General features: G+C 33.0%; 1 protein-coding gene across 10 annotated transcripts in view; it reads right to left on the reverse strand.

Moving 5' to 3' along the window:
* The window catches only part of Tbc1d32 (TBC1 domain family member 32), a 206970-nt gene that overhangs the window by 158946 nt on the left and 30018 nt on the right, over positions 1 to 18006 (reverse strand). For 9 of the 10 annotated variants that reach the window (XR_009228837.1, XR_009228836.1, XM_058586253.1 and 6 more), the window contains 7 exons: positions 17858 to 17961; positions 17706 to 17767; positions 16353 to 16497; positions 13966 to 14025; positions 8769 to 8859; positions 4857 to 4997; positions 2510 to 2602 (listed from right to left, as the gene is read on the reverse strand). Coding sequence is in view for 8 of the 10 variants with exons in the window: in XM_058586253.1 (XP_058442236.1) it covers positions 2510 to 2602; positions 4857 to 4997; positions 8769 to 8859; positions 13966 to 14025; positions 16353 to 16497; positions 17706 to 17767; positions 17858 to 17961 (696 nt within the window). In the remaining 2 variants the exon portion in view is untranslated. The remainder of the gene's footprint in view (positions 1 to 2509; positions 2603 to 4856; positions 4998 to 8768; positions 8860 to 13965; positions 14026 to 16352; positions 16498 to 17705; positions 17768 to 17857; positions 17962 to 18006) is intronic. The other variant, XM_046467007.2, reaches the window with a different exon arrangement.

Genomic DNA, 18006 nt, shown 5'->3' on the forward strand with positions numbered 1-18006 from the left:
TCCTGAATTGAACTCCATTGATTTAGAAAACAAAAACAAGAATTGAAAAATTAGATTACATAAAATTTGTAACAACGGAAACAACCAACTGAGTGGAACACAATTTACAGAATGGGAAAAAATCTTTAACACTATTCATATAACACAAGATTAATAACTAGAATATAGAAAGAATTCAAAAAAAATACTGAAGAATAAGTAATCCCCAAAAAAATTGGCCAAATGAAGCTCAGCATGGTGGTAGACACCTGTAATCCCAGTGGCTCAGGAGCATAAGGCAGGAGGATCCCAAGTTCAAGGCCAGTCTCAGCAATTTGGCAAACTCTAAGCAACTTAGCGAGACTGTGTTTCAAAATTAAAAATAAAAAGAACTAGGGATGTGGCTCAGTGATAAAGTGCCCCTGGGTTTAATCACTGGGACCAAAAAAAAAGCCATATAAACCAAATAGAGAGTTTAAAAAAAAAAAAAAAAAAAAATATATATATATATATACACACACATATATATATATAATATACATATATATATATACATATTATACACACACAAATGGCAAACACATAAATTTTAAAATGCTCAATATCTTTAGCCATCAAGTATCTTTAGCAAATGGAACCTACATTGAAATTCCACCTAATCCCAGTCAGAAGGGCTATTATAAAAAGTAACAAATGCTGGCAAGGATGAGAAAGGAAAAAGAATGCTTGCTTATAAACTGTTGGTAAGAATGTAAATTAATACAGTCATTATGGAGAACTGTATATAGGTTCTTCAAAAGCTAAATACAGAATATATCCAAAGCAAATTAATCAGCATATAAAAGCATTACCTATATACCCATTTTTATTTTGGCACTGTTCACAAAAGCTAAGAAATGTAATCATTCTAGGATCCCATGGAAGAATGAATAAAGAAAATACAGTATGTGTATTGGTCAGCTTTGTGTCACTGTGACCAAAATACCTGACAAGAACAAAGGCCCTAATCTTCATCATGTGGGATTAGGGCCCAACTTCTTTAATAAGACCCCTACAGTGCAAGAATTAAAATAAAAAAAAAATCAATAAATGGGATGAACTCAAACTAAAAATTTCTTTTCAGCAAAAGAAACAAACTATGAGGTGAATAGAGAGCCTACATCTTGGGAGCAAATCTTTACCCCTCACACATCAGATAGAGCACTAACCTCTAGGGTATATAAAGAACTCAAAAAACTAACACCAAAAAAACAAATAACCCAATCAATAAATGGGCCAAGGACCTGAACAGACACTTCTCAGAATTCTGAGGATATACAATCAATTAACAAATATATGAAAAAATGTTCATCATCTCTAGCAATTAGAGAAGTGCAAATCAAAACTACTCTTAAGTTATCTTCTCACTCCAGTCAGAATGGCAGCTACTATGCATACAAACAACAATAAGTGTTGGTGAGGATGTGGGGAAAAAGGTACACTCATACATTGCTGGTAGGACTGCAAATCGGTACAGCCAATATGGAAAGCAGTTTAGAGATTCCTTGGAAATCTGGGAATGGAACCACCATTTGACCCAGCTATCCCTCTCCTGGGTCTATACTCAAAGGACTTAAACACAGTATACTACAGGGACACAGTCACATCAATGTTTATAGCAGCACAATTCACGATAGCTAAACTGTGGAACCAACTTAGATGCCCTTCAGTAGATGAATGGATAAAAAAAAAAAATGTGGCCTATATACACAATGGAATATTACTCAGTGATAAAAGAGAATAAAATCATGGTATTTGCAGGTAAATGGATGGTATTGAAGAAGATAATGCTAAGTGAAGTTAGCCAATCCAAAAAACCCAAATGCTGAATGTTTTCTCTGATATAAAGAGGCTAATTCATAGTCGGGTAGGGAGGGGCAGCATGAGAGGAATAGACTAAATCTAGATAGGGCAAAGGGACGGGATGGGTAGGGAATGGGAAAAGGGTTAGCAAGGATGGTGGAATGTGATGGACATCATTATCCAAAGTACATATATGAAGACACGAATTGGTATGAACATATTTTTTATACAATCAGAGATATGAAAAATTGTGCTGCATATGTACTTTTTCTTTAATCTTCAATAAAAAAGGACCCTGAAAAGATTGTGAAGTTTGGATGTGAGCTAAAACATGTAAGCTGATCAAAACATTCTGGGAAAGATAAAAGACAGAAAATATCAAAAACAAAACAAATTAGTACCTATCAATCAAGCTTGATCTCATTTCTTGAGAACATCTTCCTTTTAATAAAGAATATTAAAATCCTCAGGAAAATTGATCCTAAATTAAGAAGTTAGTAGATTAGAAATATCTTAGAACATCAATGAACAAAATTAAACTTCATGGTTTATTTCAGAACCAATGTAATTTCTTCTTAATAATGCTATATCTTAATGAAATCTATTGACCAAACTACACCAGGCACTCAAAACATTCTGGCAATACGTAAATATTTTTAGATGCTTTTTATTACTCAAGCCAAATTACCTGAATGTGGAGATGATGTCATCTTTGGACAACTTGGTGAATAATAGATAAGCTGGGTAAATAGAACCAGCAGATCTGTAAGAGATACTGAATATTCACAAAGAAATAGAAAAAGAAAGAAATTAATCCCTATTATATGCTAACAACTTAGAACAATTTAACTAATGGCTCATCAATCTATGACTGAGTTTTTATAGAAAACACAATCCAGTCAGGAAGGCAGAAGCTATAATCAAAAACACATGACTCCAGAACAAATTAGACATAGTATATTAAAAGACGGCAAGGCAAACAATACGATGTGGGCTATGTGGAGGGACAGGGGATTTTTTTTTTTTTTAGCCAATCACTTAGTATAAACTTCTAATTAAAAGATTCATAAATCTGATTATTGCTATTTGTATTTATTCAATTAGGAGCAAAACTAAAGAAAAAGCTAAATGAATCTTCCAGTCTCACTTGCTCTGAGTTACTTACCTTTAGTTGACTTTAAAATTCATTAATTTTGGAAATCACACAATTGAGCAATGCACTATTAAGTCTCCCATTAGCTCTGATAGATAACACATCTTATATGAGAGTTATGGTAATGGTTGTCCAGGTTATTTTTCATGGACTTGAAGGCTGCTTTTGTCAAAAGCACTGACTCTTCACTTGAGCCTGTGCAGACATCTGATCAGTGACTAAAAACAGAGTGAAAAAGCTAGACATCTTGGACTTCATGTCATTTCTGTCTCTTTTGCTACCTTAATCTTTAAGTCAAAATGTTTCTGCTCAGCTCTGCACATAAACATGTTATTCACTTAATGAATGTTTGTCAAAAATAGTACAGATTCATTTACCTAAAACTTCCCTAAGCTCTAACCTCCCCCTTTTAGGCTTCTGAAACCAGGCTAAGAACTACATATTCTCAAGATTCACAGGGGCATCATGACTACTGCAAAATCAACAGATCACCAACAACCAGGTTTCACAACACCCTGCTCCAGACCACCAGAGAGATGCCTAGAAGTCTAGAATATACTCCATAACACAGGTCAGCAAAATGTAGTCCTTATGATCTGATTTCGTAATGCTCACAAGCTAAGAATGGATTTTCATTTTTAAAATGTGTTTGAGGTTCCTCAAAACCATGCTCAGATTCAGTGATTTACTAGCAAGACTCGCATGTTTCAACATACAGTCATACAGTTATGTTTTGTTACATCAAAAGCACACAAAGAAAAATCCAAGGGAAGTGGGGAATGTGGTGAAATCCAGAGAAAACCAGGCACAAGCTTCTAAGTGTTCTCTCCCACAGAGTGACACAGAATACATTTAATTCTTCTAGGAGTGAATTTTAAAAACATATGTAAAACAATGGCTATCAGGAAAAGTCATTATAAATCCCAAAGGTTTTACTGAAGGTTGAAGATTCAGGCACCTATTGCCTAGCACATACCAAATTTCTAAATTCATAAAAGGAAATTAAGTGTTTAGTGTAAAACACATTGTAAGCAGATTAGACACTGTGATCAGTCTACAGCTTAGGTATCTCTCAGTGCTGGGAATAAAAGAATTCTAGACACCAACCAAGGACCAACCTTGCACAAGCCCTTTCTAGGAATAGCAGCCTCCAGATTGTGATGCTACCTTTTTTTCCTTTTTTTTTTTTTTTTTTTGGTACATTCAGGTGCACACACAGAGAAAGACATTATGTGGCCCAGTGTGGCTAAAAGAGTTAGTATCTAGCACTTTACAGGAAAAGTTTGACAGCCCCTACTATGTAGTATATTCTTAGATAAGCTTAGGGTTTTAAGGGAAATAAGAATAACTAGCAACATGTGCCAAAGTTTAATAGAGGAAAATTAAGAAGACTTAGGGTAAAAACAATATGATAGTGTATCAAATGGTATTGGGCTTTGCAGTTTATAAAACAATATTCTCAAACAAAAGTTCTCTAAGTATAACATCACTGATACCATTATTCAATTTTCATGATTTAAGAAACCAAAACAACATAAAGTAAGTGATTTGCCCAAAAGATCCTAGATAATGTATAAGACAACCAGAACTTAAACAAGGTCTTCTACTTTTACATCCAGAACTGGATCATCAAGTATGTTGAGAATTTTGAGAGACAGGGGAAAATAATTATTACATTCTAGAATAATATGAAAAACACCTATGCATGTAGGAAGAAGTAGAAACTGAAAATTAAAAGAAAAAATACTTCAATATATATAAAACTAAAAGGTATATAACTAAATACCCTTGAAAAAACATGGGAAAACTCCAAGCTTGAATGAGCCACAGCATATAAATCTTACCATACTTCCACATATTCATTTCTCCTAATCGCACTTACCTTTTTTATCCTTTAGCTTTATGGGAAAGAGTTTTCTGCCTTGTTTATAGATCAATAATCTTCCTAAAATGCACAATGAGTGAATAAAATAAATATATTGTAATTCTTGTCCTGAGTAGTAGACAATTTTCTGTTTGTTCCCTTAAGAGAAGAAACAAAAACATTTTAATGTTTTAATATTTTACAGTACCTGTCTCCATTTTCTTCTAAACACACAAGATTCTAGTCTATAATGAAGACACTGTTGGTGGAAATTTTAAAAATATTTATTTCCTGGGCTGGAGTTGTGGCTCAGCGGTAGAGTGCTCACCTAGCACGTATGAGGCATTGGGTTCAATCCTCAGCATCACATAAAAATAAATAAAATAAAGGTATTATATCCAACTACAACTAAAAAAATTTTTAATATTTATTTTAATATTTATTTCCTTGTTTGCTAAGGCTCTTTACATAAATCTTAGAAAAAGTAGTCATAAAATCGACAAAACTCAGAAAAATATAATATGCATCAGACCATATATATATATGTAGTATAATATGTATCAGACTATATATATAGAGTCTGATACATATTATATTTTATATAATATATATAGTATTATATGCATCAGTGCTCATTCTAAAATAAATACCAAAAATTGCCAGAGTTATCATCTGTCATCAAGGACATGCTTTAAAAGTAAGTTAAGGAAGGAAAGAAGTCAATAAAAAATGTTAGTTACTCTTCAGTTTTACTAACTAAAAGTAAATGCAGGTAAAATCTATAAAAAATATTCCAAAATCTAAAAAACTGCCATCTGAAACACTTCTAGTCCCAAGTGTTTCAGGTACACAAAAGATCATACTATAGAGATTTTCTAATATTTATTTGCTATTTACTCATTCACCCATACAGTCAAGATATATCAAATATCTATTTTATACAAGATCCTGCACTTTTCACTAATGATAAAAACCAGAAAGAGACCTGAAACTTAGCTCCCAATTAGACTACAGCAAATAGGGTGGTATCACCAGAGTATGCAGAGGACAAGGGGAAGAGATAAGGAGCTTCAAAGGGCAAATCATGAAGACATGGTCATGGAAAGAATCTGGACTTTATTGCAGAGGCCATTAGGATAAAAGTAAAGCTCTTTAAGGAGTTAAATACACGTAGTGGAACACTGACTCTACAGCAGTGTAGAAAGCTAATGAAACAAAATCAACGTGTGAAAGAAGCTTTATCAAGAAAATTATACACAAAAACACTAGCAAAAAAATGAAGAGGATACAAATAAAAGTTTATGTTTAAGAAAATGAAATGTATGTCACAATCAATCCCACCATTACATATAATTATAATGCATCAATAAAAAATATGGAAAAAAAGAAAAATAATATGCCATAGCCAGGATTACACATAGGCAGTGAAAGAAAAAGATGAGAAAACTCAATTTCTAACATAGTATACAGGGTAAATTTCTCCCATGTAAGTAATTCCAATGAGTAAAACAACAGGTCTGAAAAGAGAAGGAACAGTAATTTCAGTACTGTAAATTTTGAAGGGCATAAATAACCTTCAGGTAGTAATATAAAGTAAAAATGAGTGGATCTGAAATTCAGGAAAGGTATGTAGACTCACATATTTCAGTCACTGATACATGTAAATATGTAATACTTGAGGCCATGTACATGAGCTCCCTCAAGAAAACAAATATAGTAAAGTGGAAAAAAGCACAAAGGGAAAACATTTGCCAGTACAAACGTGAAGAAAAGAGAAAAGCTCTTCAAGTGAACACACAAAACTTACTATGTACGACAATGAAGGAATACAAGAAAAACATGACACTAAGATGAGGAGGAAAGAATCAACAGAGATACATGCTGTTAAATGAGGACAAGAAAGATTAGAAGCTAACATGGGAAGGCCTTAGAGGAGTAGAAATAGAAGCCTACTTCTATGACTGAAAAGTGAAGAAGAGGCAAAGAAGTGGGACCTGGGGAATCCAGAATACACAGAAAGCTCTTCTTTCAAGGGAAGCAGAAAGGTAAAGCATATGGAGCACAGAACTTGCTCCATTTTTTATTATGGATCACCCATGAGCAGGTTAGACAATGCAGGAAAAAGAACCAAAGGGATACAGAATAACAAAATGGCCTAGTTTCACTAAAAATAAAGCAAAACAAACAAACAAACACAAACACTCCAGGAGGTAACAGAATCAAGAGAATAGATAAAGTGGTCAATCCTGAAATAGGACACATCTTGATTACAAGCTAGAGAAAGGAAATACTGATAAAGGTATATAAACATTCATTACTATACATAGAAGCAGGACATGTGTGGAGGTCGTATACAAAAAATTCTATTTTCTTAGTGAAATAAGAACCACGGAGTCCTCTTGAAAGAGAGTGGGCAATAACAAGAAAAGTGGTTTGCTGAAACTGGCAAATACTTGTAACAGCTGGGACATCAAAGAAAGAAAGATCACCTAAGAGAATTCCAAAGCAACACAAAGAGAGCAACTGAGGTTAGAAAACATATATTTGCACTTTTCAATCCACATAACAAATTCTCTCTGCTCAATTTCCTGAGAACCCCAAAAAATGGAAAGCTGAACTGACCTAAAGTTGGGAAAATGCAGGCAAGAAAAAGCAAAAAATTTGAAAAAGGAAAAAAAATGAATATGGCAAAAGAATACAATGAAATACCACAAGGTCTCCACTAGATAAGAAAGAAAGCAAAGCCATGAGAACTAGTAGAGTGGGGGTTAGGGGGGATGCTTGATGTAACTTTTTAATATCAAGAAATTAGAAAAAATCTAAAAATATTTATATGAGATAATACATAAAATTATGCATACTTTTGTTTCTTTTCAAGAATAAATTTCAATTTCTGCACTTTCTCCTCCACTGCAAAACATGAGGTTTTGAAATCCATTAATATTGGTCTTTGACACTTTCCCATGCTTTGAGTTAAAGAATTTTATTCAGGGATAAACTAAATTATAAGATACTTTCATACTCTCAATAACTTATCATTTATTTCAAAAAACAATAAATGTAACCAACATGAAAGTTCAGTTTCACATGGCAAGTTGTGAACCATAAGCAAAGATCCAGAAAAATTCCAAATAGGTGAAGTTTATTCTTTCATGATAAATAAGATATAAGATTTACTTATATTGATTTAAGTAAATATGAAAGAGGCAACAGAAGTAAAAATAACAAAGGTATATAGGCATTGATGGGCAAAACAATCTAAAAGAAGACTCATTTTACTCAATATCAAAATAAGAGACCAGATAAAAAAATTAGGGCCAGATTTTAAATTATCTAGGATGTTTTAGCTCAGACTGAATATAAGCAGAAATGAATCACAGGGCAGGATGGGGTATTTGATAATAAAAACTACATTGTAGGGAATTTTTCCTCTAACTAACGTGCTTAAGTATCTGATTAAATGAGTGAGACAATAGCAAAAGAGAAAAAGGGACTACATATCATGGTAGTATGAGAGATTAGAATACTAATGCCTAATATAACTTGAAGAGCTGCATATAGTATGAATCAGTATGACTAAACATTCATTTTAAAGGTAGATATTATTAAAAAGTCACTAAATCTTTTTAATTTCTCAAAATATTTTAAGTCATTGGTAAAAGTGATCTCATTTACCAGACTACTAACAGCTACTAAAAAAATAAGTCATTATAAGGCTATTTCTGAGCCACATCCCTGGCCCTTTTTTATATTTTATTTGGAGACAGGGTCTCTCTTAAGTTGCTGTAGGGCCTTCCTAAGTTGCTGAGGCTGACTTTGAACTTGCGACCCTCCTACCTCTGCCTCCGAGCCACTGGGATTACAGGCGAGTGCACCATGACCAACAAAATTAAACATTTTTAATGTGTGTAATTTAAAAAAAATACGTACCACAATGCTTTGAATGTTCCAAAATTTCATCAGTTTTCATGGTCTCACACAATTCCAAGTACTGAACACACTGCTGAACTGCTGTGGTTATCTAATAAAATAAAATCTCATTAATTTCAGGAACTTGCAGTCTAGATGTCCAAGTATTTTTATTAATAAAATATATATATAAAAAAATAAAATAAAAAAATAAAAAAATAGGCAAAGCTATAAAAATTCTAGCAGGAAATATTTAGGAAATATGTAGACTACTACCTTTTCAGGTACTACAACTCAGTCTCCCCAGTCACATATTACTATGGCATCAATTTGGGGAGCACTGAAAAGATTTGTGAACAAATATATTATTATCTTAATATTGGTGTCAGTGGACAGAAATAAACATAATCTGACATTTTAGTGAAAGATACAAAAATACTACAGCCATGGCTTTCAAAACTTTCTTACACAGTTCCCTCACATCACAGTCTTTTCTTCCCATCTAGCCAGCAAATATATCGACTGGTTTAAAATTCTGTTTCCATCTCCAATACCACAATTAAAAAAAAATAAAAAGAAAGAAAGAAAACTGAAAATTTTAAGAACATTGTCATAATTTTTAAAAAATCTACAACCCCTACTGTTCCTAATGATTCTTCTGTAAGTCTCCATTCTAACCCTTCCTCCCATTCTTCACAAGTAGAGCTTTCAAACCCTTCTCCCTTTTCCCAAAACTTACCTACTCCCAATAGATTCCCTCCAATTCTAATTCCCAAACAAAATACAAATCATCAGTGAAAAAGGACTGATAATTATTAGATTTAGTAATAAGGAGATTGTTGGAGACCCTGAATAGGTTAGTTTCATGGAATTTGAAGATTAAATCCAGTTTATAATAAAGAAATAAGAACTGAAAAAGCAGAGGTACCTACAATGATTTTCATTTTCACGAAAGTTAGCCATGAAGGAAATTTAAAATAGAGCAACAGGTACCATAAGGGTCTTAGAGGCAAAACTAATTTTTTTTTTCCAAGTTGGAAATATAGGGTCATGCTTAGTGTTCTTGGTAGGGTATCTGACAGAAAAGTTTATCTATATAGGAAATAAAGAAGACAGCTGACAGAAAAATGTACCCAAGAGGGAAAAGAAGTTTGGAGTCAAGTAAAAAGAGGATTAAGAAAAAAAAAAAAAAATATATATATATATATATATACATATATATATATATATGTATGTATGTATATAAAAAGACTGTATGAACTAAGGCAAGTTCACAATGATGGTATGCAGTTATCAATGGATTTCCCTATCTAATTCATTTTATTGTGACCTCAGGTCTGTGCACACACACACAAAAAAAGTTAACATGGCAGGACTTCTGTCTTTAGATAGTACTGATTTCAAGGTTAGGCTCTGATAGCATCTGGAAAATTGGAGTTTAGAAGTTCCCACTGTTGCAGAAAAAAACTGCCTGTGAAGCCCAAGCCAGGCAGATGTGGAAGTCTCTACCCTGGCCTCTAGTGTTCTTGCTTGAGAGGATTCCAGCAAGACCTGAGGCTTATTAAAAGAACAGACTGCTTATTAGACAGATAGGAAAAGGGGGAAACAGGTCATTGGCAAGGGAGAGAATGAGTCTTCTCAGAGTGAGGGATATGTGCCCCCATCCCATGCCCTCCAGTTTGTTTGTTTGTTTTTATCTATTTATTTATTTTTGTGGTGCTGGGGATTGAACCCAGGGCTTTGTGCATGCAAGGAAAGCACTCTACCAACTGAGCTTTATTCCCAGCCCTGCCCTCTAGTTTTATTGGGGGTCTAGGGAAGTTTTCAGACAGTCCCACCAACCTCTTGACTTTTGACTGACAGCATGATTGCACCATATTTCCAAACCACTGTACACAGTAATGGTCTGAGGCAACTATGGGTCACTTTGGCCAATGCTGATTGGAACTTATTCTTAAAAATTTTACAGTTAAAGGGAATTATCCTTATCTCCCTGAGTTCTGAAATCTAGTCTCTATAAGGGTCACCAAAGTCCCCCACTTAAGGGTAACTTAGCAGGATGGAGCCTTTCAGACCAGTATTTCTACTTCAAATAATGGGTAGTTTGATGAAGAATGTAATATACGTTGTTAATTTAAGCCAGGCAGGGTTGCTGGTAATTTGTTTTTTAAAAGAAAAACACGTGGCCAGACACGGTGGCACACGTTTGTAATCCCAGCAGCCCAGGAGGCTGAGACAGGAGGATTGTGCCAGCCTCAGCAACTGTGATGTGCTGAGCAACTCAGTGAGACCATGTCTCTAAATAAAATACAAAATAGGGCTGAGGACAGGGCTCAGTGGTCACAGCCCCTGAGTTCAATCCCCACAAAAAAGCATGTGGAGGCCAGCACAATGGACCCAGTTTATAGAATCATTCCCTTAACCTCATGTTTCCACCATGTACATCTCTCTGTTACCTATCACCATCATTCCAAGAATGGATCAGAGGGCTTTCACTGTACCTAAACTATAAAAAATAATTTTTAAAAAAAAATGTGGTTTATGCTGAATATCTGCATTATTTGTAGTCATGTGAAATATGTGTTAGGCAGAAAGTGCCTATACAGTCAGACCCCAATAAAATAAACTGTTCAATAATCTCTAACAAACTTCCCAATAGATAACATTTTATCCAAGTTGTCACAATTCAATGCTGGAGGACTTAAGCATGTCCTATGTGTTTCCGTGGTAAAACAGTTAGAATCTTACACTTTCATTTCCTCCAGATTTCACCAAATTTACCTCTTCTCTTTGCTGATTTTATGTTGTATCCTTTCACTGTAACAAATGATAGCTGAGAGTACAACTATGTACTGAGTCCTGAGTCCTCCCAGAAAATCATCAAATCTGGGGGTTGTCTCAGAACCACCTCCCATAGCTATATATCTTGTCTAAATCAAATTTCAGACATCAGAGCCATGTCTTCTGGAGATCTGCATTTCAAACACTATATGACCAAATCTACCAAATCAAAAAAACCATTACTTTACCAGCAATGTTTTCCTTCTACTATGTTACTTCACTTAATGACATTAATCACTTAATTATTTGAGGTCTCACCATCCCCTCTTCAAAAATCAAGACCTCCAAATCCTACTTCTAACAACAGTAATGGATCTATCCATTTTTATCCCATTTCTCAGGGGCATATCCTTAGTTCACAGTTCCATCATCTTTGGCTGACATTACCCACAACCTCTCAACCATTTTTTTGCTTAAACATTTCTCTTCTATAACACCTATAACTTTCAGAGAATAAGAAAAATGGTGCCACCTGAAGCCATTTAAGAACTCATTCCTTTAAGGGTATCTGAACAATTATTCAAATTATTAAAAACAAAAGGTTAAATATTTACACTGAAAATCAAAATGTTTTTCACTAGTTCATGACTGTGCAATGCCATGAAAACAAAGAGTATCTTAATTTCTATAAATAACTGACAGCACATACATAAATTGTTTGATGCCCTAATGCTACCTATTGAAAATGTCAAAAACATACAGATAGAATTACACAAATACAGTGGTCACTAAACATGTGACTATTTAAATTAAAATTAAATAAAACTTAAAATTCAGTGTTTCAGTTATCCTAGATATATTCCAAGTTTTCTATAGTCAAATAAGACTAGTGGCTGAAAAATGTAGATTTTTCCATTGTTGAAGAAAATGTCATGAGACAGTACTAATGAGAAACTAAAGGAGAAGCTTTAGTAGATTAACATTACACTGAACAGGCTACTCAGATTAAGATTCTAATGCAAGGATTTATTACAGAACAGAAAGATAAATCTAAAGGAGTGGACTAAAGTTCCACCACAGATTCACAATTAAATCTAAACTCTGAAAAGAAAATGGAAATAAATGCATCTTGTATTCATTTTTCTCTACTTCTTTTCAAAAGTAGGACCAAATTTACTTAAAAAAAATTTTTTGATGTTTTATAAATTTTAAAAAGCTTTTTAGAAAAAAAAGAAATTTAAAATGAAGTCTCTTATAGCAAGTCTGATCCATTACAAACATAAAACAAAATTTTTTACTAATTTGATAAAATATTGAAGTGGTTTATAATGAAGTAATTTTACCTACAGGCTAAAAATTGACTGATAGAGGGTTGACTTTTCAAAAAAGAAACAGATTGTAAGAATCAATTTATAAGAAACATTTTAAATGCTTGCACTAGGGCCTCTCTAATAGCAACAGTGTTCCTATGTATACATGGGGGGCGGAGGGGCGGCAGCAAATTGTCCTGTTCTTTGGCTTTTCCCCTTTCTCTCTTCCAGCACCAGAAGTCTATGCTCATATGGCAACAAAGAATTCATTTAAGTAGGAACAGGAGAAAAATGAAAGATAGAAAGGCTTTATTTCAGTTCAATTTTTCTTTTCTTAAGTACCCTTTATTTGTACAAATAAATTCTTATCCATTTGTACAGTATTCCTCACTTCTACCCAATTTTCTTAATTCTCAAACACAAAACAATTATTTTTCTCCTCCTTTCATCCTATGCTCTACTCTACTCACCCCAAAACCCACAATTTTAGTAATATTCCCTTTGTCTACCTAATTACATAAACCATACTTATTGACCCAAAGTTATACTAGTATAACAAATATTTTAATAAATTTGATTTTTTTCATATTTATTATTTATTTATTTATTTTGCTGATTTTTTTTCCATCTCTTTCAGGGCCCTTATACAATGTTCTACAGCAACAAATATAGATAATTTTTATAATATATTTTAGAGTATAAATCTATACTTGATATAACTCACCAATTTTTAAAAATACAAAAGCTCTTTTCACTCTTGAGTTTTTTCTTGCAAGTTTTACTCAAAATTAGAGTTATATTTTACAGAAGTAATTACCTTCTCAATGTCTGACCTCAGTCAAATTATATGTAATACTTAGAAATATGGCTTCTCTCACACTACCTTGTTATTTACAGCAGCCCACTTTAATATGTACTTATATATTTCCTAATTGTTAACCTGACTGCTTCTTAAGTCTCTACTTTTATTCTTTCATGTTTCATAAAATGTAGTTTAAGGTCACATGAAAGGGGAATTGCTTCATTAGCTAATATTAATCATCCCCATTTGACTTTGCATACTCAAAAAGTTATATCATATAATCTTTCTATGATATTATTTCTGAACATAAAAAGTACTGACTTACCAAAGACTTATATTTCTTTTCAAGAAGCCTCAGTACCACATCTCTGCTATAATATGCATGCTAAAGTTAAGAAGAAATGATATTTAATATTCAAGTTATGCCATTTAAAATCTTTTTCTAGCATCATTACCCAATATCATAAATCACATAAAAATTGGGTTTAAATTATTATAACCAATGCCAAGAATGTTTTTCAATGTACATTGTATTAAGAAGAAAGCAATCTCAGGAATGCAAAAGATATAAAAAAAACTTTTAGATCCTATAGTGTCACACCAGTAAAAAAAAAAAAAAAAGACATTCTATCCATCGCGTACAGTTTCCATGCTAAACTTGTTTAAAACCACCACCAAAAAGGCATACCTAACTACCAGTGTATGACAGAAACCAAAGAAAGTATACAGAAGCAGGAGGAGAAAAAAATCACAAATCATATGCTGAAAACTTGTACTGTCCATATGTGCAGAAACTTGCCAAGGTTGAAATACTAATTACCTTCTGCCAATAATATTGTAAAATGATTGAAAAGTGCCCAAAAAATCTTTAATTCTCTCCTTAGAGTTGAATATACATGGCATTAAAGTCTATACATACAATGTATTCTACAAAGCCAAGGAAAACTATAAATACTGTTTTGTTAGATTACGATATCATTAGTGTTAAAAAGTACTTTATTTTTCTTAAAAACAAATAAAAATATTAAATACAATAATTCCCAGTAAAAACTATAGGAATTTGGGGGAATAGTGATTTTAATTCATTAAATAGTATTTTAATTAACTGGATGGTAGTCAAAATCCCATGTAGTTTAAAATGTTTTCAAACATCATTTTTTGATTTAATGAAGTAAATATGTTGATGCATACTTAAACTATTTTTAATATTGACCATGTTCTGAAAAGAAATGTTCATAGCACCTTTGATAGATCAGGTTCAGCAAATTAGTCCCTGGACCAAATTCAGTCTACCACCTGATTTTGAAAGTTCTATTTGAACACAGTCAAGTACATTCATTTACATATTACCTATGGTTGCTTTGAAGCCACAACAGTTGGGTTGAAAAGCTGCAACAGAGACTAGACAGCCAATAAAGCCAGAAAAATTTACTGTCTGGTCCTTTACATAAAGTTTGTCAACCACTGCCATAAACACAAAGAATGCAGAAGGATAATAGAAATTTTCATTAACATGATAAAACATTTGAGGTTTAATTTTGTTAAATGTATTACTTAGTTTTCTTGTGATCTGTCTCATTCTGTTGGAATCAGTACTGGCAATCAAAAATGTTAAGTGAAATAAATTTTCAAAAATTAAGAGAATATGATTTCATTTTTATTGAAAAAAAACAACAAAACAAAAAAGACCTATGCAGAAAAATATAAGTGTATTAAAAATATAGACTTACATAAATCAAAAATTTAACAGTTGTTATCCCTGTGCTAAATAATTAGGGAAAAAAATTGTGCTTTTATATCTTTTGTAACTTCCCTCAATAAAGGTCTAATTTGATAATCAAGAAAAAAAAATTAAGAGAAAGTTTCAGACAAAAGGAATAAAGGGTTCAGGTTATTTAATTAAATTCAGCAAACATTTATCAAACATTATTATGTAGGCTACATGGCAGCTAAGAACTGGAGACAGAAACATTTTCTAATTAACTGGGCATTTACCATATAGTTTAGATAACAAAAAGTAGGGGGAAAAAAGCCATATGCTATTTAATATTCAAACTGTGCTGAGCAATAAACAAATATGCTACTGTTTTACATAGCAAGTCCCCAGCCACTCTCTTCTCTACTGCAGCAGATACCTACAGCCTAGTAGACAGGTTGAGAGAAGTAAGATGTAACACAGAAACTAGTGCTGCAACTGCCAGACACAGACAGACCTCTACTATTCCATAGCAGAGGAGGGAGGTAATAGCATAAAGATCTCTCCACTCTTAATTTGGATTTCAGTTCTAGGATGTGAGGAGCTCCACTAGAATTTGGGCATTAAACACATTCCCTAAACTGAAGGTTCAGGAAGAAACAAAGAGGAATATTTTAGACATATCTCCTATGCCCAAGAAAAATCAGCAGTGAATCCTGAGATCCTATCACATCAATTTTAAATTTTCAAAGCTTTTAAATAAACTAAAGCAAATTAGATTTTTGGAGAGGCCATTCACCTTAAATAGACCAAATAAATTACCATTTAAAATCCTATTCTGACTCTGCCAAATACCAGATGAATGATCTTGGGCAAGTTAATGCCACCCTATCTCATAGATTTTTAGAAGAATGAAATAAGTTAATACACATAAAAGTGACTAGAACTCTTAGCACACAGTAAACACTAGTTATTCTTTAAATTATGTAACAAAAGAAAATTCTAGTTTTCCTTACCATCCACTTTTTGAACCACATAGCCTTAGTATCAACTAATGCAAAAAAGTAGATTGGATCCAAAATCTTTTGTGATACAAGATGATTTTGATCATGTTTAACTGATAACAAGGACAAAGTACTCTCCACAATTTCTTCCATATACCTTAGAGTTTGGGAAAGAACAAGAGATTTTATGAAAAAATAAAAAAGACTATTTTTTTAAGTGCGCGCGCGTGTGTGTGTGTGTGTGTGTGTGTGTATAAAACTGGTGATATACGTTACACTTGTGAAATGTAATTTTTAGTAACAATCTTTATATTTAGTAAACAGCAGAGATGAGATTCACACTCAGTTTTTCTGCTTTAAAAACTTATATTGTTTTTATTTCAACACTGTTGCAGCCAGTATGGAAAGCAATATAGAGATTCTTTGGAAAGCTGGGAATAGAACCACCATTTGACCCAGCTATCCCAGGGACACAGCCACACCAATGTTTCTAGCAGCACAATTCACAATACCTAAACTGTGGAACCAACCTAGATGCCCTTCAGTAGATGAATGGATAAAGAAACTGTGGTATATATACAATAGAATATTATTCAGCATTAAAAGAGAATAAAATCATGGCATTTGCAGGTAAATGGATGGAGTTGGAGAATATAATGCTAAGTGAAGTTAGCCAATCCCAAAAACCCAAATGCTGAATGTTTTCTCTGATTTAAGGATGCTGATTCATAATGTGGGGGAGGCGGGGAGCATGGGAGGATTAAATGAACTCTAGATAGGGCAAAGAGGAAAAGGGGTGAAAGGGGAAGGGAGGGGACATGGGAGTAGGAAAGATGGTGGAATGAGATGGACATCATGACCCTAAGAACATGTATGAAGACACAAATGGTGTGACTCTACTTTGTGTACAACCAGAGATATTAAAACTTTTGCTCTATATGTGTAATATGAATTGTAATTCATTTTGCTGTCATATATAACAAATTAAAAAATGAAAAATGAAAAATAACTTATATTGTTTCTATTTCAATACTGACTCTCCAAAACTTTCCTTTTGAGATTCACCAATGTACTTAGAACCTTATTAGACATTTTGTAGATGAAAGAAAAAAAGGTTAAAGAACATTTAAGAAACTAGTCCAAAGTAGCAAAGAAAACCTGAAACTACAAGATCCTACTTTTACCTTGTTTTGATAAGTGATATAAAATGATATACTTGTGTAGTGCTAACTGTGAAATATGATAAACTTAACACTACATTACCTTCCCAATCATGTAAATCAATTAAGACTGTCTCTACTCAATTAAAATGTCTAAGGGTCAATAACCTATGTTTTTCACATTTGCATAAGTTAGGAGACTTACTTCTCTGGATGACGAATCCAGAAAGATGGAGCCTCCTTCTGATACTCATTTAGAAGTCGAACCTACAGAGCAATGTACAAGAGTTCTTACAATATTAGAATCCTTAAATACAGAACTACTAAAAATAGAAGCATATTCTAGTAAACAAATACCTTTTTGAGTAAGCAGATCACATTATGATTAGTTATATCTACACCAGTTGAAAGAGTAGGAATACGATTTTCTCTAGAAAGAAAATATAACTCCAAATATTTTGCTGAAAAAAGAAAAAATATACAACTTTTATATCATCATTTCTTAA

This window comes from Marmota monax, unplaced genomic scaffold (assembly GCF_021218885.2).
Source record: "Marmota monax isolate L192 unplaced genomic scaffold, Marmota_monax_Labrador192_F-V1.1 WCK01_AAM20220418_F8-fsc00140, whole genome shotgun sequence".
NCBI lineage: Eukaryota > Metazoa > Chordata > Mammalia > Rodentia > Sciuridae > Marmota > Marmota monax.